This window comes from Spea bombifrons, chromosome 2, assembly GCF_027358695.1.
Source record: "Spea bombifrons isolate aSpeBom1 chromosome 2, aSpeBom1.2.pri, whole genome shotgun sequence".
Classification (NCBI taxonomy): domain Eukaryota; kingdom Metazoa; phylum Chordata; class Amphibia; order Anura; family Pelobatidae; genus Spea; species Spea bombifrons.
In genome coordinates this window covers 114,811,440-114,834,973 of record NC_071088.1, presented here as the reverse complement: position 1 = coordinate 114,834,973, position 23,534 = coordinate 114,811,440, and the positions used below count along the sequence as shown (strand labels likewise).

Sequence of the window (23,534 nt, the reverse complement as noted above, 5' to 3'; positions counted from 1 at the left end):
CAAAAAAAGTGCCAAATGAGGCATGGAAAACAGATGGAAGGAACCTTTTTAAAAGTGATCAGCTATTTGTCTAGCTACCCTGGCTACAACTTAGCATACCACCTGTAAATGAGCCCTTGCCGTCTACCTGTCCCTGGCTGCCTACCTTTTCCTGCATGAGACCCACTATTCCATAGCTACTTGATCTTGCCAACTCGGACCCCACTTCTACTATATTATATTTAGACTTCTGTTAGTTGCTTGCTCTCGCCTCTAGTTCTGCCTGCTTCATACTTTCCCTCGCAGATTGTCACTACTTCTACACTTGGCTACGTCTCTGGCCCTGCCAACTGCGGAGCACCCTCTGCTAGCCTACCTGGTAGACTGTTTCTCTATTTACTACTTCTGGCCCTCTTTGGGTTATGTGCTTGACCCAATACCATACAGCCATTGATGTTACTAGACCTTAGCTATCTAGCGCTTACCTTCCTAGGCTAAAGGTTGTCAGACCTCCCCTGCTGTCAGGGGAAATGGTAAGAGGGAACAGTAAGGCTGTGGCCTTTCACAACTGTTCCTAGCTAACTTTACTGCAGATACATCTATCACCCGTTAGTTCCAGGGCTTTCACGCATATTATGAACGGATGGAGTTGGAAGTCATTAGCACAGGGTAAGGGACACTGAACTGGATTTGAACTGGTTTTTGCAGTTGCCAAAGGAAAATTTGACCACTTCACTCATACTTACTCTTGCATAATATGCGCACTATTAATGAATAGTTTCACAAGTGCTTGGTTTATGATTTTCTAGTCAAAGAAGTATCTGTTTTTTTGTGTAGTGGCACACGTGTGTAAAAGAAATATAAATATATTTTGTTATAAATATAAAAGAAATGTTTTGTATTATTTTGGGTGCATTTAGGTGATTACTAGGCTAATTACCCCCCCAGAAAAGATTGACTCAGTTGATAATTGCCACCTAGTGTAATATAAACAATCCAACAGGGTTAGAACCCGGACTTGACCCTCTATCTTATATAAATTCAACTGCAAAAAAGCTTACAGAGAGAGAGCTTAATGTATGAATGGTATGTATGATATCATGATCACCAAATGTTGCTTCTTTGTGCATAAATTCATCACATATCTTTGGCGCCCATAATGTACTATTTCTCTGTTTCACCCTATTGCCTGGATTTGAGCCCTGTGTTTTTTTTAATGCATCCAATACCATTGCCCCATTCCAGTGAATCTCTTCCTACCTTAGGGAAGCCCATTTTTATCCCCTTTGTAGACCTTCACACTTTTTTTCTGCGATTGTTTTTATAGAAAAGTATGCAGCCTTATTGTGAAATATTGTGTTTTATATGATGCGAAGGATGTCTAAATGTAGTATTTGTTTAGGTGTCTTCATTTGCAATAATAAGTGTATGGTCTTGTAGTAAACGCTAGGTGCACGTCATGTTAAGTTCTTTTGCCTCCCTTGATGTAAAAGGACCACTCCCTACCAAGTGTGTTTGGCTCTTAGTAAGGTTCAAGCATAGACAGGTGCAGTTGTTCTAAATGTGGCTGTACTGTGTTTATGAGCGCTGTATCAATACGTACATTACTATTGTACTAACAGAAACATTGTACCTATTGTCATATGGGTATGAATAAGAATAAAGAAGGATTTCAATACAATTAAAAACTGCATTTACTACATTTAGGGCTGAAAATACATGTGTGCAAAAGAAAAAAGGCAAACAGCGTGAGACAAATGTTTCAGTGGAAAAAAAAACCTTCTGTGTTTAGTGGTTACCTACTTCCTGCATGTTATCTTAATACGTTGCTTGGGGCAAAATATGTTAAACATCCTAAACTATTAGCTTATTTACTTGGGTTGTTTAACACTTGAAAAGAGTTTAGTGTCTTACAGAGAGATTTTAGCCTCCAGTTCAGCCAACAGGGTTGAAACCAGTTGTAATTTTTCAACTGTGACTGTAAAAGTCTGGGAGGGACACTGTTAGACAGCACAGACACAGATCTGAAACTCTACTCTGAGTCCAGGAAGTGCACACGTGAACAACAAAGATGCGAGACAGACAGAACGAAAGAGAAGAACCTAGAAGAGGCGGCACAAGTTAAAACACACTTGAGAAGGACTGAAAAAAAGAAAGATACTTTACAAATTAGCGAACAGACTAGCAAATATGTGGACACAGGTAATGGACTGCATCTACTAGTTTTGGAATTATCTTTTTAGCAACTTCTTTTATGCTGCTGCTGCTTTTAAAGGACACAGTAAAGCGGAATGAGTGGGGAACTTGGACGAGGTAGAGATGGCATCCATGGGAGCCTGAGGATGAGTGTGTCAAAGCATCAGAATTCCGCTGCTATCAGGTGTGAAGTGAAGAGACATGATGTATGCAAAGCCCAGCTGTGCAGGCTACTCAGCTTGGTAGAACATGTGAGTGACCTCCAACTGAAAGACAAATTGACAGCATCCCTGCACAGCCTACAAGGTAAGAGTACTAGGTTTTAATATGGCTAGATATGTAGACTTGTGTCCTGTTGGTTTATATTCAGATGTAGTGCCTGTTTTATCTGCAAGCATTGAGGATTTATTTTCTTCCAGTTCTTTATATTTAGGAATCCTTGGGTAAAGTGAGATAACCCTGTTGCCTCGTGGTGCTGCTTGTAGTCACCAGGTGCTGCTTGTAGGCACCAGGTGCAACAGTACTAAATACTAGAAATACGTTCTCGAGCAACGGCTACGTGGGTAATTTGAAATGACACAGATGTCATGTTTTAGGAAGAGACAGAATTGCATCCTGCGCTTTTAATAGTCTGTTATGACATTTGGAGTTATATCAGTCGATTAATTGCCGTCCTTACCAACTTTTTTTACAGCAACTCAATTTGTATTTACTACTTTGATGTATAAGAGCAAAGAAAATGTTATTATGGTGTTTTTGTTGTTTCTTCCCTCTTCTCCAACACTCTAGTAGTAAGTGAGACCCAGCCAGGTTCACCAACTTGCATTGCATAGTCCTCAAAGAATAGCTACAAACAGGGGAGGGCTGGCAGCCTAAGGCCTGGGGGGCAAGTCTAGTCAACTGGCCCATTGCACCATCAAAGCGGCTGCGAGCGACATTGAAAGCGGCCGTCGTGCGGCAGTCAGTCCACCAGCGCCTAATGAAATTAAAGTGGCCGGCGTGCACACACCGCATGCCTCAGCTCTTCATCACACCCCTTTTAAGACGTGGGAAGAGGAGCTGAGGCATGGCCGTTGGGTCTGACAGCCGCATGATGCAGGGGCGTACCTAGAGTATTTGGCACCTGTGGCAGACCCTGTATGTGGCACCCCCCCCCCACACACACACACTTTAAAACTGCATAGTTTCTATGGTTAGGCAAACATTGACAGGGGTACAGCATAACTGTTATCATTATATACTTAGGGATTATGCGGTACCACCGTCAATGCGTGCCTATACACTGAGCCAGACACTGACAACCCCTATCACTATATACTAAGCCAAACATTGATGTGGTGTAGGCTTACCACTTTAGTGACTGGCATAGTATATAGTAGTGATGCACCGAAATGAAAATTCTGGACTGAAAGTAATGTGGTAAAGTGTATGGGAGCGTGGTTGATGGTATATATATCTCACCTGGTTACCTCTGCCAGGCATGGTAGCAAACCCAGGTGCTCTCAGGTGAGGCTTCCTAAGCTCGTTACTGGGGAGGAAGCCTTAAAAGAGAGGGCTGTTAAGTTTGCAGGTGAAAAGGAGAAACTGAATGAAGGAGCAGCTACAGCCAGCGCTGCAGCTCACCAGGTATGAAGCTTTACCCCATACAAAACTGGTTACTTTGCTTTGCGTCAGACCTTAGGCTGCTAGAGAGGTATCCTGCTGTTTAGTTAGAGCCGGACAGGCTTATAGTTTGTTTTGTTTACAAGGTGCTCTGTGACTACAACATCTAAATAAACGCGCTTTTACGTTGGAAACCTGTGTGAAACTGTCATTGCCGCCCCATGCGTGAGCTGTCCCCTACAATTGGTGGAGAACGCGGGCACAGTGGTGCTAGGAGCAACGGCAGGACAAAACACAGCATCTGAATTTTGTGGACATTTAAAGGGCCGGAAGCATATGTCCTGAGTGAAGGCTGCAGCACTGTAAGGCCCATCCGGCACAATGGAGGAAGTGATAAAGCAGCTGATACAGGCTAACCTGAGACATGAGCAGGCCTTGGAACAGCAACGGAAGTTTCATGCAGAGGCTTTTCACGCCCAGCAACATGCGCAACAGCAGACTATGGCCCAACAACAGGAAACGAATCGCCTGTTAATGGAGCAGATTGCTGCGCTCAGAGAGACTGTTGTGGCTCAGTCCCAACAAGTGGAGGCAAGCCCCCTTGAGACTGTTAACGTGAGGAGGGCCGTTCAGCGGGGCTTACAAAAAATGACACCCGACGACGACGTTGAGGCATACCTCACCGTATTTGAGAGAGTGGCGGAGAGAGAGAGACTGCCAGTTGCAGAGTGGGCAGAAGTGATTGCACCCTTCCTGACTGGTGAACCGCAAAAGGCCTACTATGACCTCGGGGAGCAGGATGTCCGGGACTTTACAAAACTAAAAATGGAGATCCTTGCTCGCCTGGGTGTTACGCCCGCTGTTCGGGCCAAGAGAGTCCACTGTTGGAAATACACCATGGACAAGCCTGCCAGGTCCCAGATGTATGATCTGATTCATCTTGTACGCAAGTGGCTGGAACCAGAATCCACTACACCAGCCCAGATTGTGGAAAAGGTGGTAGTGGACCACTACCTCCGCGCCCTCCCGGCGGAGCTACAACGGTGGGTTGGGCATGGAGACCCCAGAACTGCTGAGCAGCTTGTCAACATGGTGGAAAGGTTCATAGCAACCGAGGACTTCCTCCGTGAGGTCCCTGCGGCACCAACACCTTCCAAGACTGTCAGACCCGCGACATCTTTGGGTAAGAGAGTTCCAGCTGGAGGTGTATGGAAAAATGTGAGAGAGAGCAGGGCTCTAGAGTTTGGGCAAGGGCAAAAGACTGATCCTGAACCCCTGGGACCCCACAATCCTAGAAAGGGCTCCCTACTAAGGAGGCCAGGGACCCCCCAGTGCTGGAGGTGCCATGAGTGGGGACACATAGCCGCCTATTGCCCTCTTAACTCAGAGCCCATGGTGTGTGACGCTAGTCGGCGTCAGTCCCTGTTTGCAGAACCTGTTTGTGCAGCCATTCCAGAATCAGAGACTGAGCCGCATTTTTGTATGGTGAAGATAGGTGACTGCTCCGTGAAGGCACTTTTGGACTCGGGTAGCCTGGTGACTTTGGTTCGGGCTGGCCTTGTGACTATGGACTACGTGCCGAACAAGCACATAAGAGTGCTATGCATCCACGGGGATATTGTAGCTTACCCTGTGGCCCCCATTAAGTTGGTGACCCCATCTGGAACTGTGACCTACGAAGTCGGAGTTGTAAAAAGACTTATGCATGCGGTTATTTTAGGCCGCGATTTCCCCTTGTTCTGGGAGTTGTGGAGAAGGGGGAACGTTTCTGCAGCTGGGGAACAAACTCCGGCAGAGTCTGTAACCCTCCCTGTAAATAATGGGTCAGGTGAGACGGCCATTGGGAACAATGATACCAGTAAGGGGCATGATGAAAAGGATCTAGGCCCACCTGAAATGTATAGTGAAGATTCTTTCCCCTTGCAGGTGTTAGCTGGGGAGGAAGAAGAAGAAACTTCCCTACCCGGCCAACAGGTCTTAGATTTAGAAATGTCTCGGGGTAACTTCGGGACCGAGCAAGTGAGAGACCCCACTCTGGGAACTGCACGGGCAAATGTCACGGTAGTAAATGGGGTACCACAGGAACCCAAAGCTGACCAGAAATTTCCGCATTTTGCCATGAATGGGGATCTAGTGTACCGGGTCACCAAAGTTAACAAGGAAATTGTGGAACAGCTTCTGGTGCCAAAACCATACCGACACCTGGTGCTGGACATAGCCCATAACCATGTGTTTGGGGGGCACTTGGGGACTAATAAAACACAAGAGAGGGTCCTCCAAAGGTTTTATTGGCCTGGGGTATATGAAGAAGTAAAAAGGTATTGTGAGTCATGCCCCACATGCCAGAAGAGTGCCCCAACACCACACTTCCGTAGCCCCTTGGTGCCACTTCCCATCATTGAAGTACCATTTGAGAGAGTTGCCATGGATTTGGTAGGGCCCATTGTCAAATCTGCTAGGGGACACCAATACATTTTGGTTGTCTTGGATTATGCTACCCGGTACCCAGAGGCGGTACCCTTAAGAAACATGGCCTCCAAAAATATTGCTAGGGAGTTGTTTTACATGTTCTCTCGCACGGGGATCCCTAAAGAAATTCTTACTGACCAGGGTACGCCCTTTATGTCACGGGTCATGAAAGACCTGTGTAAGTTGTTTAAAATCACTCACCTCCGTACCTCAGTGTACCACCCTCAAACAGACGGGTTAGTGGAGAGGTTTAACAAAACCCTAAAGCATATGCTAAAAAAGGTGGTAGAAAGGGATGGTCGGGATTGGGACTGTCTATTACCCTACCTCATGTTCTCTATCCGGGAGGTGCCCCAAGCGTCTACAGGGTTTTCCCCCTTTGAGTTAGTGTATGGCCGACATCCACGGGGTTTGTTAGATATTGCCAAAGAAACTTGGGAGACCGAGGCCACCCCATATAAGAGTGTTATTGAACATGTGGCTCAGATGCAGGAGCGAATAGCGACGGTGATGCCTATAGTTAAAACGCATCTGCAAAGAGCGCAGGAGGCCCAGAGCAGAATTTATAACAGATCTGCCAGGTTGAGGGCCTTTAATCCTGGGGACAGGGTCCTGGTTTTAGTGCCCACCGTTGAAAGTAAGTTTTTAGCCAAGTGGCAGGGTCCCTATGAGGTTGTAGAGAAGATGAGTGAGGTGAACTACAAGGTCCATCAACCGGGCAGGAGAAAACCCTTCCAGGTTTACCACGTAAACCTGATCAAGCCGTGGAAAGAGCGGGAGTCTTTGGGGGCGACCCAGGCAGGGGTCAAAGAAGTGGGGCAACCAGTTCCCCCAGTAACCATAGGAGAGGCACTGTCAGTGCCCCAGAAGCAGGAGGTGAGGGAGTTCCTGCAGGAAAACAGACGAAAGTTTTCGGACCTACCTGGCCGTACCCACCTCATAAAACACCATATTAAAACTGAGCCTCACAGTAAAGTGAACCTGAAGCCATACAGGATACCAGAAGCCCGTAGAGAGGCGGTATCCACGGAGGTCAGGCGCATGCTTGAATTAGGTGTTATTGAGGAATCTACTAGTGAGTGGTCAAGCCCCATAGTGCTAATCCCAAAGCCCAACGGGACGTGGAGGTTCTGTAATGACTTCAGGAGATTAAATGAGGTCTCAAAGTTTGATGCGTACCCCATGCCCCGAGTGGATGAACTGGTTGAGAGGCTTGGGAAGGCAAGGTACATTACAACACTTGACCTTACAAAGGGCTATTGGCAGATACCGTTAACTGAGGAGGCTAAAGAGAAGACTGCCTTTTCCACTCCAGAGGGCCTGTTCCAGTATGTTGTGATGCCATTTGGGTTACATGGGGCCCCTGCTACCTTTCAGAGGCTGATGGATCTGATTTTGAGACCACATCGTGATTATGCCGCTGCTTACCTGGACGATGTGGTAATTTTTTCGTCTGACTGGAAAAGTCACCTCGGTAAGGTACAGGGCGTGTTAGACTCCATTAGTGATGCAGGCCTAACCATAAACCCTGAAAAATGTGCAGTGGGTCTGGAGGAAGCAAGATACCTGGGTTATATCATTGGTAGGGGGCTGGTTAAACCCCAGATCAATAAGATTGAGGCGATACAGAACTGGCCTAGGCCAGTAACAAAGAAACAAGTGAGGGCTTTCCTTGGCATAACCGGGTACTACCGTCGGTTCGTGCCCAATTTTGCCTCCATGGCCACACCATTGACAGACTTAACAAAGGGTGGTAAGTCAGTGATGGTAAAGTGGAACCCCGAGGCAGAAAGGGCTTTTCAGAGTCTGAAGTCTGTCCTGTGTGACCAGCCAGTGCTCGTTTCCCCTGATTTTAGGAAACCATTTCTGGTTCAGACAGACGCGTCTGCTAGAGGTTTGGGGGCAGTTTTGTCACAAGTGGTTAATGGGGAAGAACACCCAGTGCTGTACTTGAGTAGGAAACTGACCCCAGCCGAGGAAAATTATGCCATAGTGGAAAGGGAGTGTCTCGCCATCAAGTGGGCGTTGGAGTCCCTGAGATATTATCTCCTGGGCAGGGAATTCGTGTTGGTGACTGACCATGCTCCTCTGGCATGGATAAAACAGAATAAGGAGAGGAATGCAAGAGTGACCAGATGGTTTCTCTCCTTGCAAAATTTTAGATTTACAGTGGAGCATAGACCAGGGAAGTTACATGGGAATGCGGATGCGTTGTCCAGGGTGTACTGTATGGTTGCTGACGCTGTCCAGACCTCTGGTCTGGAGTCGACGGGGGGGATATGTGGTAAAGTGTATGGGAGCGTGGTTGATGGTATATATATCTCACCTGGTTACCTCTGCCAGGCATGGTAGCAAACCCAGGTGCTCTCAGGTGAGGCTTCCTAAGCTCGTTACTGGGGAGGAAGCCTTAAAAGAGAGGGCTGTTAAGTTTGCAGGTGAAAAGGAGAAACTGAATGAAGGAGCAGCTACAGCCAGCGCTGCAGCTCACCAGGTATGAAGCTTTACCCCATACAAAACTGGTTACTTTGCTTTGCGTCAGACCTTAGGCTGCTAGAGAGGTATCCTGCTGTTTAGTTAGAGCCGGACAGGCTTATAGTTTGTTTTGTTTACAAGGTGCTCTGTGACTACAACATCTAAATAAACGCGCTTTTACGTTGGAAACCTGTGTGAAACTGTCATTGCCGCCCCATGCGTGAGCTGTCCCCTACAGTAAAAATTCAGCATTCACTTGGCCAAAACAGAAAAAAAAAAAAAAAAAAACTTTAAAATACTTTATTAAAAGTAACACCAAAATTAGACAAAAAAAATCAACAATAATATTAACACATATACATATATATATATATATATATATATATACACACATATATATAACAACAATCACAATCCTATCATGCCCAGGTTCTAGCATGTGCTGTCTGACTTAGCATGATAGGAGTGTGATTGCTGTTTGCAATTATATATATCAATATATATATATATATTAATACTGTCATTGAATTATTCTGTCCAATAAAAGTGTTAACACACCGAAGTTGGACCAAAAAATAATTTATAACAGCAATCACACTCCTATCATGCCTAGGCAGCCACTACATGCTGGAATCTGGGCATGAAAGGAATGTGATTACGGACTCCCTATGCCAAGTTATCCCCCAACACTTACACATCCATGCTATCTGAAACTCTCATTCGCAAACATTCAGCATAACACCCATCACTCTCACACACTTACATTCAGCATAACACCCATCACTCTCACACACTTACATTCAGCATAACACCCACCACTCTCACACACTTAAATTCAGCATAACACCCATCACTCTCACACACTTACATTCAGCATAACACCCATCACTCTCACACACTTACATTCAGCATAACACCCATCACTCTCACACACTTACATTCAGCATAACACCCATCACTCTCACACACTTACATTCAGCATAACACCCATCACTCTCACACACTTACATTCAGCATAACACCCATCACTCTCACACACTTACATTCAGCATAACACCCATCACTCTTACACTTACATTCAGCATAACACCCATCACTCTCACACACGTACATTTAGCATAACACCCATAACTCTCACACACTTACATTCAGCATAACACCCATCACTCTCACACACTTACATTCAGCATAACACCCATCACTCTCACACACTTACATTCAGCATAACACCCATCACTCTCACACTTACATTCAGCATAACACCCATCACTCTCACACACTTACATTTAGCATAACACCCATCACTCTCACACACACTTACATTCAGCATAACACCCATCACTCTCACACACTTACATTCAGCATAACACTCATCACTCTCACACACTTACATTCAGCATAACACCCACCACTCTCACACACTTACATTTAGCATAACACCCATCACTCTCACACACTTACATTTAGCATAACACCCATCACTCTCACACACTTACATTTAGCATAACACCCATCACTCTCACACACTTACATTCAGCATAACACCCATCACTCTCACACACTTACTAATCCACTCTCTCCTACCTTTTCTTCTTTCACTCTCACGTTTCCTCTTCCTCCTCTTCTTCTTCTTCTACTTCTTCTTCCTGTCCTTCCGGTGCACTGAGCGCGGAAAATGTTGGGCGTGGCTTCAGTGTTGTTGCCGCGCGCACCGAAACGGGAGGGGGCGGTCCGCCCTGGCTGCCGCTCATCTGAGGGGTGCCACCATGCCGGCACGCCTCCAGAAACTGGAGGCGTGCCGGCATGGTGGCACCCCTCAGATGAGCGGCAGCCGGGGCGGACCGCCCCCCTCCCTCCCCCGCCAGGTACGCATGACGGCCGCATTCAATCCTGCCCGCGGCCGCTTAGTTTTTAACTTTGCGGCCGCAGCCGCATTGAATGTCTGTCTGCCGGTCGTCCGTCCGGCCCACCGGCCCGGATTTAGGGCGGCCTGGGGGGCAATTGCCCCCCGGCCCAGCCCGCCCCTGATAACACCCATCACTCTCACACACTTACATTCAGCATAACACCCATCACTCTCACACTTACATTCAGCATAACACCCATCACTCTCACACACTTACATTTAGCATAACACCCATCACTCTCACACACACTTACATTCAGCATAACACCCATCACTCTCACACACTTACATTCAGCATAACACTCATCACTCTCACACACTTACATTCAGCATAACACCCACCACTCTCACACACTTACATTTAGCATAACACCCATCACTCTCACACACTTACATTTAGCATAACACCCATCACTCTCACACACTTACATTTAGCATAACACCCATCACTCTCACACACTTACATTCAGCATAACACCCATCACTCTCACACACTTGCTAATCCACTCTCTCCTACCTTTTCTTCTTTCACTCTCACGTTTCCTCTTCCTCCTCTTCTTCTTCTTCTACTTCTTCTTCCTGTCCTTCCGGTGCACTGAGCGCGGAAAATGTTGGGCGTGGCTTCAGTGTTTTTGCCGCGCGCACCGAAACGGGAGGGGGCGGTCCGCCCTGGCTGCCGCTCATCTGAGGGGTGCCACCATGCCGGCACGCCTCCAGAAACTGGAGGCGTGCCGGCATGGTGGCACCCCTCAGATGAGCGGCAGCCGGGGCGGACCACCTCCCTCCCTCCCCCGCCAGGTACGCATGACGGCCGCATTCAATCCTGCCCGCGGCCGCTTAGTTTTTAACTTTGCGGCCGCAGCCGCATTGAATGTCTGTCTGCCGGTTGTCCGTCCGGCCCACCGGCCCGGATTTAGGGCGGCCTGGGGGGCAATTGCCCCCCTGCCCAGCCCGCCCCTGGCTACAAATCTGCCCAACTGGGGTCGGCGTGTGGTTAACCACATATACAGCCTAACTGGGCCACTGCTGGTGTGGGCACTTTAGATGGAACAGTGAGCATGGCTTGTGTATGAATAGCGGTAGTCCAATATTGGAGCAATACTCAGCAGGCAGTGTATAGTTAGTGTGGCAGAAACATTGTAGTTCTTCTGGTAATGAATTTACCGGATAACTTCACAGTAACAGGAAGGCCACCGACATACTTGAATAAGCTCTTGAATCTGTATGACTGTCAAACACACACACTTTTCAGGTTTGTGGTTGTTTAAGCCAACCAAATTCCTAAAATGAAATCCGAGGAAATATGCGTTGTTGATATGATTCTAGAAACTTACTTTCAAAGAAGTTTTATTTATTAGGCGCCAACACATTATGCAGCGCTGTAATGGGACAGTTAACACATACATAACAAATATACATTAACACATACAGACACATGGAGACGAGAGCCCTGGAATTAGTCAGAAACTGGATACACATGAGGAACAGTTCTAAATCTCACAAAATATACTGATAAATTATTTTTGGACCATGTTTTAATGCCAGCTTTTGGAAACTTCTATTAGTACAAAAAATGTTCTTTATTGGTTGTTGACTTATAGGCACTGCTACAACTCCCATTATAATATAATGTTTCCTATAAAGCACATTTGATTATTTGTTTAAGTTGTAAGATGTGCTAAGGTGGGGTTAATATTACCACCAATCACGTTGCCCATCATGCCTGTGTTCTCATATATTATAAACCAGGTCCTTTGTAAGAGCATTTATACTAGTATAACTTGGTATATCTGTCTGAACCTGTTGTAGTATAGAATTTCCTTTAATATAAATATCCTATAGGCATCACTAGATTTATGATTCACCATAACAAAGAAAGCAGGTCACATTTAAACAGATAAATATATGCCATCATTCCACGTAATACCTGCATGCTTATAAGTAGATGCGTATGGAAAAACGAGTTCAAATGGATATTATAACCACTATTATAAATGATTATAACCACTATGCAGACCTGTAATGTAGTAGGAGTTTAGTTATTATTAGTTACTACAAATGTTGATATGAAAGGCAAAAGTGCTTTAAGATCACTGCACAGCACTTTGTGTCCTACTTATTACTCCACAAGCGGCTGGTAGGCTGGGAGTCTTTTTAATAGCTTCCAATATGTCATAGAGGGCCACCTCTGGCTTTGGGAGTCGCTGCTGACGTAGCTAATGATACGTGCAATGATAAGAAGTGATTTGAATTGAACAAATTAATTTCAATGAATGTATATTACATACATTTATGGATTTAGCATATAGGAAGAATAAGAAGCCCTCCACCAAAAAAACAACAGGAGGTTCTCAATGTATTATGAGACGAAGGGTAATATTTATCCATCCAGGATTATAGAGTTCCACTTGCCTTCAACAACTGTTAAATACTCATGCGCACCAAGAATTCTGAGCCCAAGGACAATACATGTCATCATACTTCACAACATGTTTAGATGGATAATGGGGAGCACATGGTTACATGGGGTGTGCTTAGAGGCATGTTACGAGGCAAGACTTTACCACATTCATGTAAGGTGACTTTGTGATTAATAGTTATTTAGATAATTAAGCCATCCAGAAGTACAGTATCAAATTATACAGACTTATTATATCGTATGTAATTTATAAACACATTGCTCTTTATATACATAGAAAAACAAAGACCAGGGGTGGAAAGATGGGCAGAGGAATAGGGTCACTAGGAAGTTAGTAACAGAGAAACTGGAAAGTATGCTGTTCTTTATGAAATAACTAAGGTAGTAGTAAGGTATTTCCTAACCATAACTTTTTGACTTAATGGTTTTACATTAGTGTGGGTCTCTGCCGCATGAAAGATGTCTGTAGTTGTATGTGGCCCTGCCTCCCATTCAGTGCAAAGTCTAAAACAGGGCTGGATGATCTAAGTTCTCAGGGGTCAGAAACCAACCTGTTTTTCAGGCTCTCCTTTTAAAAATGTTCATTGAGACCAAAAGATAATTGGTCAATTACATGCTAATTCCACTAGAATGTGGCACCAGGTTTGTGTGGATATCTGCTGAATATACAGTGTATATAACTACTATTGTATATGTACTATAATATGTTTTGTAAATATATGCCTAACCAAGTATATCTGGCATATTGGAGGTTGTTGGAGGAATTGTTTTGACAATATAGTTGAGGACATTTAGCATTTTTTTTTTATTCTGTAAGCATACTGATTCTGGGCCATCAACAATTGGTCATGCACAATGCCATTATGGGCACTAGGCATGAGCAAGATGGATTGAAAGAAGGTCCATAGTCAGACAATATCATGACATCATTCCATTGCCCATGTGGCTGTGGGTGATCCAGGGAGATAACACAATTTAGGATTTTGAAAATGTATATATATATATATATATATATATATATATATATATATATATATATATATAATTATTTTATTTATGTACCAGATAAACCAAAATAGGATTTTGTCATCTTTGTATGGCTTTTGCTATGCTTCGCTGAAAGACATCTCTGATGCATACATTGTTATTTTGTGCAGAGTACATTGTGTAATACTTGTGTGTTAATGAAATGTGTTTTTGTGCATGATTAATTAGGGGTGGAACAGATGGTGCTGAATAGACATGCAGGGTGCACTGTGTCCATAACATTAACTTGTTAAATGTTCTGTCACCCTTGCTTCATTATTCGCTCTAATTTAAGTAAATATGCTGCAGAAAACTGTTGGGATATTAGCGGTATGGTGACAAGTATTGTGCACCATCATGGATTGGCTAGAATGCCAGACACCTTAGATGTGCGATATTAAGCCAAGAGTCATGAACTTGGTATTACACAGAACCATCTTTACCTCAGGCATACCAGCGTACATTTTGAATGGTCAAAGAGGGACACCGTTGCTTTAGAGAGTGTGGTTAGAATTGGGGCTAGGAGCAGGGCTTTAGAAAGACTTTTTAATGTGACCTCTAGATAACTAACTAGATAGATGTATCTTCTAGATAGTTATGTAACCAACTAGAAGATGAACTGTATTTAATTTGTATAGTTTATTGTATAAACCCATTTCCTACTTCTTCCATACACATTATGACCTTTAGGGATGTAGACACCGTGATACACGCATACCCAACACACAGTCCGAGCTATTGGTGGAGGGAAAAAAAAGGATGGGGGATCTTTCAAAAGAGGAACACTATATGAGTAAGAGTGTAAAATATCAGCTCCTCTGGACCCAAACAATCTCAGGGACACATTGACAATTGTCCCTTTCCCCGATGATTGTCTCTCAATGGCCTAGCAGCAGCCCCTACACGTGCCAGGATGTTACTAGAAGAGAGGAATGCAGTGAATTTGGTGATAAAGAGGAAAATAGTATCCATTTCTTCCTTGCATCTACCTGTTCCATAGTAAGTGAGCAGAGAGAATGAAGACGTGAGCAGCATGCGCATACCTGGGTATTCTCCATGTTTAACCCCGAACCTTCAGGTGAAGCACTGTTTATCTGGGTCTCAGGGTCAATCTCCTCTTCCCCAAGTGTTTATGCCTACTCCCCACCTTATGTCCCCACCCACTCCTAACTTATTTAAGGCTAGATGGAGTTAGCCCCACCCCTCATGAAGCCACTCCCCCAGATGAGGGAGAGCTCCATGTAGACTAGCCTGTGAAGTTCTCAGGTATGGACATTAATGAAACAGAAGGGAGCGAGGGAAATAGTGAATGTACTCTGATTTTAAAACTAACTCTACATTTATCTTCCTGGGATCTGTGGCACAGCATGTAACTTGAAGTTCAGAGCTCCCACAAAAGGGGAATACAATATTGAGGGGGAGGAGCAGGAAGATTTTGGTCTCAAAAAGAATATAAATTAGTATTGAAAAAATAGCAGGGGCAGGGGCAGGGGCAGTTACACTATATACAGACATTCTCAGGATAACTGAGAGACTTAAAGACATGCTGCATTCCTGTCCACATGCACAGAATCATTAAATGAGCAAGAGTGTGGTATTGGTGCCTATGGCCACATTTAGGCATGTTTAGTGGGACCTAATCCTGGAAGACATTAGCCCTTAAAGAGACATGCAAAAAAAAAAAAACAACAACAACTCTCCATTCAGTTGCAGTAATGTTAACCATCAAGTTTGTAACCTGAAATTGATGGAACAATTTAAACCTACGGGTGGATTATCTGTAACACAGGCCAGTGCCTAGACCTTGATGAGTTCCTCATGCTGACTACAGGCATTTGAACAATTTTCAGTGGTACAAGCAACAGCAGAACAGGTTTGGGACGCCACGTCCTATTCACTTCCATACCATAGCTCTTTATTATTGCTTGCAGAACAGAAGCTCACCACTTGAGGGCACTGTGTAGAAAAGCAAAGATAACCTGAAATGGCTACTTATACATTGAAAACAAGTTTGCTTCACATGTAGATTAAACAATAAACAAGCATTAAAGTGGATCCGCTACTTTTCCTAAATTTCGTCAGCACAGCAAATAATTCTACGAAGTGGTACTAGAAAACCACTTTATTTGTATACCACCGAGAGCAGTCATCTTATCTTCAGGTTTACTGGCTTTGTATGATTATTTCTAAGGTTGCCCTCAGGATATCCAGGACCTAGTGCAAGAATTATGTGTAGGGCCCCCTTTGAAGGGGTAAGTGGGATCCCACCCACGCTTTGTCTTTGAACATAGACACGGAGAGGCCACAAGCATAAGACAGATTGTGGTTTACCTCAAATCATGAAAATTGATCCCGAAATGTGGAAAATGTGCTTCGAGACTTGGCACTCAATGAGTTAAAAAAAAATTTCCACTCAGTTCCATTGGTTTAAAAGGGCCCTGCCACAGTTTTACCGCATCAACCTTAACTTATAACCAAAAAGTAGACTTTCTAAGTAGCCATACTGACATTCACCAGTCTTTAATCAATATGTATATTTCCAGAAATGAATGACAGAACTTTTTACATTTCTAGGCTATAAGCAATAGAAACAATTGTTTAGAGACAATTTTGCTAATGGTATTCTCCAGTGCTGTGATGCTAAAGTTTATCATAGTAAAATGACTAATTTCAAAAGTCTGTGGGCCATTATTGAGGGAAGGACTTGCAGGAAGTGGCCATGTTCATTCCTGTGTGGTATATAGAAGGCTTGAAAACATCAAAAACCATATCACTCAACCAGCAGAATTTAAAATGGTGAAGCATTTATGATGCGAATGAGGTGAGGGATATATATATATATATATATATATATACACACACACACCCAGCAAATACTATTTAAAAGCACCAACACCAAAGGTGTCACATTATGTGGCCATATTTTGCTTAGTTTGTCACTACATCAAAGCACTCCCATCATCCTCAGCAGAACTACAACATTGTGCTTCTTACACTCAAAAGGGAGTTAAAATATTACTGTTATTGATATATAATTGAAAAGAAGGTGTTTGTATTAATAAGGAATTGTAATATTGTATTTATCTCAATGAGAGTTTAATCATTAACATTAATGGCAGCATTTACCCAGAATTTTTTTTAAAAAGCTGCAATTGCTGAAAAGCGCCAAAATGCTAAAAAGTAACCATTTTGCTAGAAACGATCAGTTCCTCGGATACTCATCTTATTACCGTATATTGAAATGCGTCAGATTGCCAGTTGTTAAAGTTGCAACAGCAACAACTAAACAAATAAAGTAATTTAGTCTCAAAAGGGCTACCATTGCAGACTTTTGGAAAGGAGCTCGCATCAATGTGGGAGATTAGAATCTGAGCTTTCCTTTGTTTTCTTCCTGGGCATTGTATAAAACAAGTTTAGGCACAATATGAAATCTTGCTCCAACAGTATCCCGGACTTTACGAGGGACAGTCCCTTTCTGTTTTCTATTCACTGAGATGCTTTGCTGGGTATGAGGGGATCACAATGTTCTACAGCCCTAAAAGTCACAACAATGTCCCACTTTGGTCATTTGGAACATCGGGAGGGATGTTTGGAAAGAATGTTGGTTTGAATGCATGTTTCTTTTAATTATTCAGTGAAAGAAAAGTAGTATGATAAGTAGGTATTATTTGAAGTATTTTTTAATTAAACACAAATGCTTGGAGGTAAAAAAAAAATCCAGCTTGTTGGCTGTTTTAGGGAATTGTGTGCAATGATTGTACATATTGGTATGTCAACTACATATGTGAGCCTTATGAGTTTAACTTAACGTTTTAGAGTGTTATGTGTTCATCTCTGTGTGGTTTTCCTGATAGACTCATCTGACAAATGTGGTTTGGCCTCCTTCTTACTATGGAAATTGCCTTTGTCATAATCTCTAATAAAACACCCAGGTGTTTGCAACATCCCCTGCTACCCCACAAATCACATTGTTTATAAAGTTGTAGTTTTTCCTTAGGTTTAGACAATGCTGTGCACACTTCAAAAGGATAATTATATGCAGCTCTATATGTATATAATTCAACGGCAGATAAGAACCATTTGGCCCATCTAGTCTGCCAGTCTTTCTTGATAAAGAGACAGAATCTTTAGTCTCATCTTAGATTTAGGATAGCCATTTGACTAGCTATATCCTATCGGAATTGGTAGAGGATAATACACTTAAACCTAGATGGTTAGAGGCATAAATGTAACGTTAATGTAAATGAAATGAAAAGAAGTTTTACTTTACTGAAAGGGTGGTAGATGTATGTTTAACAGCCTCCCATTAGTGGTAGTAGAGGCTAAAACTGCAAGAAATTTAAACATGCATGGGATAGACACAAAGCTACCCTGAATCTAATACAATCACCCCAGTAAATCTGGGGTTACCTGCTGTCGAATTCTGTGTTTCTGTGGAGGACTGTGCCTAATCTTCATAGCACACTGTTCCCAGACTACGTGTCCTTAACAGGTGGAGTGATAGTAAGGTCTGGAAAGATTGGCTGAAGGTGCTGCCCTGGGTCAAACATAGGGCTGTGCTGAACATATATACATTGCTCCTGATGGCCACCACCATGAGTCAGTCCCAATCCAGCCACATGTTTCATATATTTGGTAAACTGCCTTTCAGCAATACCACTGAACACAGTGACCACATCTACCATGTTTTCCAAAACATACATCATTTTCAGCGAAAGTGCTGCCATCCATTACGTGAGATATTTATACATCCCACTTACTGCAGGGCTGTGCTTTTAATGTGCTGGTCAACAATATGAGAAAATTCTATATGTCCTGGCAAACATGACCAATGTGGTCAGCCCCATGCATTCAGGTTGAGAAGAAGACACAGTGCCCCCAAAGGTTTTAGAAAGCAGCTTGTACTTAAGAAGTTACAAGGTACTGTTTCAGGCAAACCAACAGTGCCTGTTTGCTGGTGAGTGACTCACCTTTAATACAGATCATCAAAAACATGATCTTAGCTAGATTTTCCACTTGTGAAATGTTCCTAATCGAACACTCTTAGACAAGCCAAAGTTATTTTTGAAGCTGAGTGGCTTTGTAACCTAATACTCATATGAAAAATGTATAGCATGGAGCTGCATCAGAACATCGCTACACTGCACAATGGATTTTATATCATGGGTTAAATGCACCATCCACTCACACTCTTCTTCAGTAGCTAAACATGTAATCATTCAAGGTAAATAATATCTTTAGTTTTGAGAGCGATAAACGAGAAAAAAAAGTCATTTCAGTGCACCTTCCACTAATAATTCCATGAATGATACTTATTTTATTGAAATAAAAGCATTGGTATGGAGCAAAGCTTTTCAGCTTCAGTTACCACAATATATTTGGAAGCTTTGATTGATGAAAACCCAAATCCAGCAGTGCCAAAGTGCTGGATGAGTCACAGGTGCGGGGGCTAGCAAAGTGTAGCACAATAAGAACAGAAGCCACAATCAGCAGAGTCTGCAGTATATAATTATGCCTTTGACTGACAGGAAGAAAATGTGGAGGAGGCAATGCTCAGAATCCCAGAGACAAGAAATGTATCCAATATAACACTGTTATATTGGCTACATTTGTGGGGAGGAAAAAGGAAAATTGAAAATAAAAATAAATGCATCGTGCATAACAAATAGCAGAACTTGTAAAGATTGAATTGAATCAAAGCCATTTTTTATGATTATATTTCTACCAGGCCCCAGCAAGCTTCCAAAATGCATTTATTTATGTTTGTATGGAGTCTACAGTTTTCTGCCACTGAAGCTGTTTTGTGAACCTCAGGGGAAGTCTGTGATCTCAATGAGGGGGAAGTGGAGATCTGTGTATGGATCAAGGCCTAAAAGAGTTTGCAATCTGCCCTTCTAAAAAAAACCTTTAAAATGCTGTTTAAGAGTATACTTTTAAACAAATCTGTTCAGCATCATACGTTGAAATGGCTAGATGGCAATGATTTTGTTTTAGGGGTTGTGGTTAGAAGTGAAGCTAATAGGCAGGGCTTTGCCAAGACCGTTGATACATATCTGTGTCCTGATTACAGTTATAAAGTAAGACTGTGATATACTCACACCCACCAAGCATTCTGTGTTCATAGAAAATGAACATCAGGAAGAAAAAGAGGGGCAGAAAGATTTAGGTGCCAAAGAGGGATTGTTCATTCAAATCAGGGACACATTGAAGCATTTAATATATGTAGTATCTGTATTGAGTCTGGAGAACTAATTTGTCCCAGGTCGAAAAAGGTTCCCTAACAAACTCATAGATTAAGAGCCCTGATGGACTGAGCCCAAGTCTTCTCCTCCCGTTTTGTATCCTGAAGGCCAGTGAGGCGGTAGGTGCTTTGGCTCCCCTCTTTAGTGGTACCCCACAGAAGGCCAGAAGAAATATTTGATCTTTTCCAGGGACTGCAGCAGAGGTAGAGTCATCCAATGATCAAGACCCACCAACCCAACAAAAAAAAGGCTTCATCTTCAGGCTTACTGGGATCAACTATGGAATTTTCAGTGACAGAAAAATGTCAAACATGACTACGAAAAAATTGATGGAGGTTAACAGTTCTTCCTAACTATTCAATCTGGATGGGCAGTAGGGTTAGGTTATTTGTTTTTTGAAGTGAACATTAAATTCTAATGAAATGATGATGTTGCTTTTTTAGTGCCCAATGGTTATGTTCTTAATTGTTATACTGATGGACAGGTCTGGTGGTAACAAATTGTACTCAGGGGGTTAAAGCCCCCACAGCAGGAAAAAAAAACTGTTGTATCTTTTTCTACAGCTGCTGCCAACACCAGCAGAGATGCATTCAATGACATAACAGAGGTGCCAGCTAGCATCTCCAGTCTGTACTGTCAGTTTCACCCCCTCCCCTCGGCAGCGTCACATCATGTGACCAGTTCAATCTGATGAGTAATTTTCATAATGGTCAAAGTATGAAATATGCAATTTTTGGGCACACTGCACATGTCAGGTCCCGGCTCCAATATTTTTTGTAAACCCTGCATTTTCAAGTATATTTGAAAAAACATTAAAGATACACATAAAAACAGTTCCTAATATATCTGTGGCCCATGACATCATGTGATGGGCTGGAACAAACTGAATGAGCACCGATATAGTTTGTATAATGCGAAAAACATATGAAATTAACCGTTTTCAAATTTATTTGAACATAACTGAAAACAAAGTTATTTAAAACTGAGACATCACTTCGACAGTAGGTGATAAACATTGCAAATGAACTTGTAGCTCTACTAAAAAGATTTAGAGTTGAGGGAGCGGGACGTGTGTGAGCTGCATGGATTATAAGAGAGAGTGAATGTGTATATGTATATACCGTATGTGTAATTGTATATTGTTAGAGTGGCTGTGTGTGTATGTAAGTGTATGGTTTTATATTGTGTGTACATGTACGTTTAAGTTTATGGTGTTAGAGTGTGTATGTGCGTGTAAGCATGTATGTTTACAGTGTATGTTTACAGTCTATGTGCATGGTGTTAGAGTGGCTATGCATATGTATGTATAAGTGTATGGTGTTAGATTGGCTGTATGTATGTATGTGTAACTGTAAGTGTGTATGCATGTATGGCTAAAGTGTTAGTGGGTTTGTACCTTTGCATGTACGTTTATGGTGTTAGAGTGGTTCTATGTATGTATTTGTTAGTGTAGAGCTGGCCCTCACCATCATCAAAACCCAACATCCTAATTCATTCCAATACCAAACCAGCATATTTATAAGCCAAACCACCATCATCATATCCCTCCCCTATCATTTTCATTCCTAACCATTATCACCCCATATTTTGCCACAATCATCCACCTCTACCTTTGTGTCCCATAACATAACTTCTCATCATCTCTGTGCCCATTCTCTATCTCCTCCATCATCTTAATACCCTCCCCTTAGCATGCCCCCTTCATATTCATACAATATTCAACAATATTGCTCCTGCAGGCCAGGGGAGGGGGTGTCAAGACTATCTAAGTGTACAGGAATATAGTATGCCAAGCAGCATTTAGCAGACAATATGCTTAGTTGGTTATATAAAAAAGGTGATCTTGGTGCCATGTTTGGAAAGTCTTAACAAAAGGAATGGTGAAAACAGCTTGTGTTTTTAATCTTTGCACCAGAATTTAAATGAACCGGACCAATATTCTACACTTTTTCCACTGCTGCTAATTTGCAGATAACTGCACCAGATAAAAGGGTCTTGTGGGTTATTCATTGACATGATTTAAAAATGTAGCCACCAGAAAAAACACACTTCTTCTATAGAAATAGTAATTTATTCCAACAAAAAGAAGGTGACATTTCGGTCCTCACAGACCTTTATCGAGCCATGACCTGATAAGGATGCAGGAAGACCAAAACGTCACCTGCTTTCCACTGACGAGGTGTGCTTTGTCCTTTTTTTCTGGTGGATACAGTGTAGTGGGACAAAGTGGAGTCTTGTGGTTACTTGTTTCATTATACAAGTGTTGGCAAATATGCCTGGTTTCATGAAGTACTATATATTTTAAGCCGGTAAGATGGTGGGTCATATACGAAAAGGTACCAGTAACAGGAAGGAAGATGTTCTACTGCCACCCTGTAGATCACCTAAGACCAGTGCTTTATTCATGGGTTTCACTGTCCCAGGTCATCCCACTGCTGTCTAATCAGACCTACCAAGAGGACCTCTTCCTCCCCTGCAGGACATCTTCTTGCAGAACACCTGGACATAGTGTTATAAGTTCGTAAGTTTTTACTGAAAGAAAGGTTTAGGAGGTTTATACATTTATCCTAGAGAATTAAGAAGTAAAGATGGGGGACATCTTTTACTATTTATATTAAAACGATTTATCGTGTTTTGGCTACATTGTTGTGTTTAGTTTACACAAATAAAATTGTTATACACTTCATTCTACTTCCTGGAGGAGTCAGGATCTCTTGAGTCATATGACAACTGTAAAAGTGTAGCAAATTGCAAAATCAATTGTAGCTTTAAATAAAATGTATCTGAATTATGGCTAAACTCCTTGCCCGCATTTACTGTACATATGCTCCTAGCAAAAATAGACCTGTTTCCATGGTGTTTTGAATATCTGCGCACTTTCTATTGCAATGAGTCACAGACGTTGATGCTGAACATTTGAAATGAGGAGGTTTTTTTTAGTTTTTTTTTTTACTTCTGTGCTTTTTATTTTTTTAATCTGGTAAGAATAGAATCCTGTGAAACAGAGCTAAAATCTAGGTGCAGCTGGTTTCTTCACAATTTGGTGATCTAGTAAAAGCACAAGTTATTGACAAGAGTGTGGTACAACCAAAAGGAGGAGAATAACAACAGAGAAGAATAAGACTGGCACAAGCATTTTAAATTAATGTTTTCACGGGAAAAAGTTTATATAATGAATACTTTACACCTGCATTTAACATTTAAAAATGTGATTGTACCACAC

General features: G+C 42.6%; 1 protein-coding gene across 1 annotated transcript in view; it reads left to right on the top strand.

Annotated features, from left to right (window-relative positions):
• The first annotated feature begins 2,245 nt into the window (after positions 1-2,245).
• The window catches only part of AGAP2 (ArfGAP with GTPase domain, ankyrin repeat and PH domain 2), a 110,429-nt gene continuing 89,140 nt past the window's right edge, over positions 2,246-23,534 (top strand). Inside the window, exon 1 of the mRNA XM_053455777.1 lies at positions 2,246-2,481. Within this exon, the coding sequence (XP_053311752.1) occupies positions 2,271-2,481 (211 nt within the window). The 5' untranslated portion in view covers positions 2,246-2,270. The remainder of the gene's footprint in view (positions 2,482-23,534) is intronic.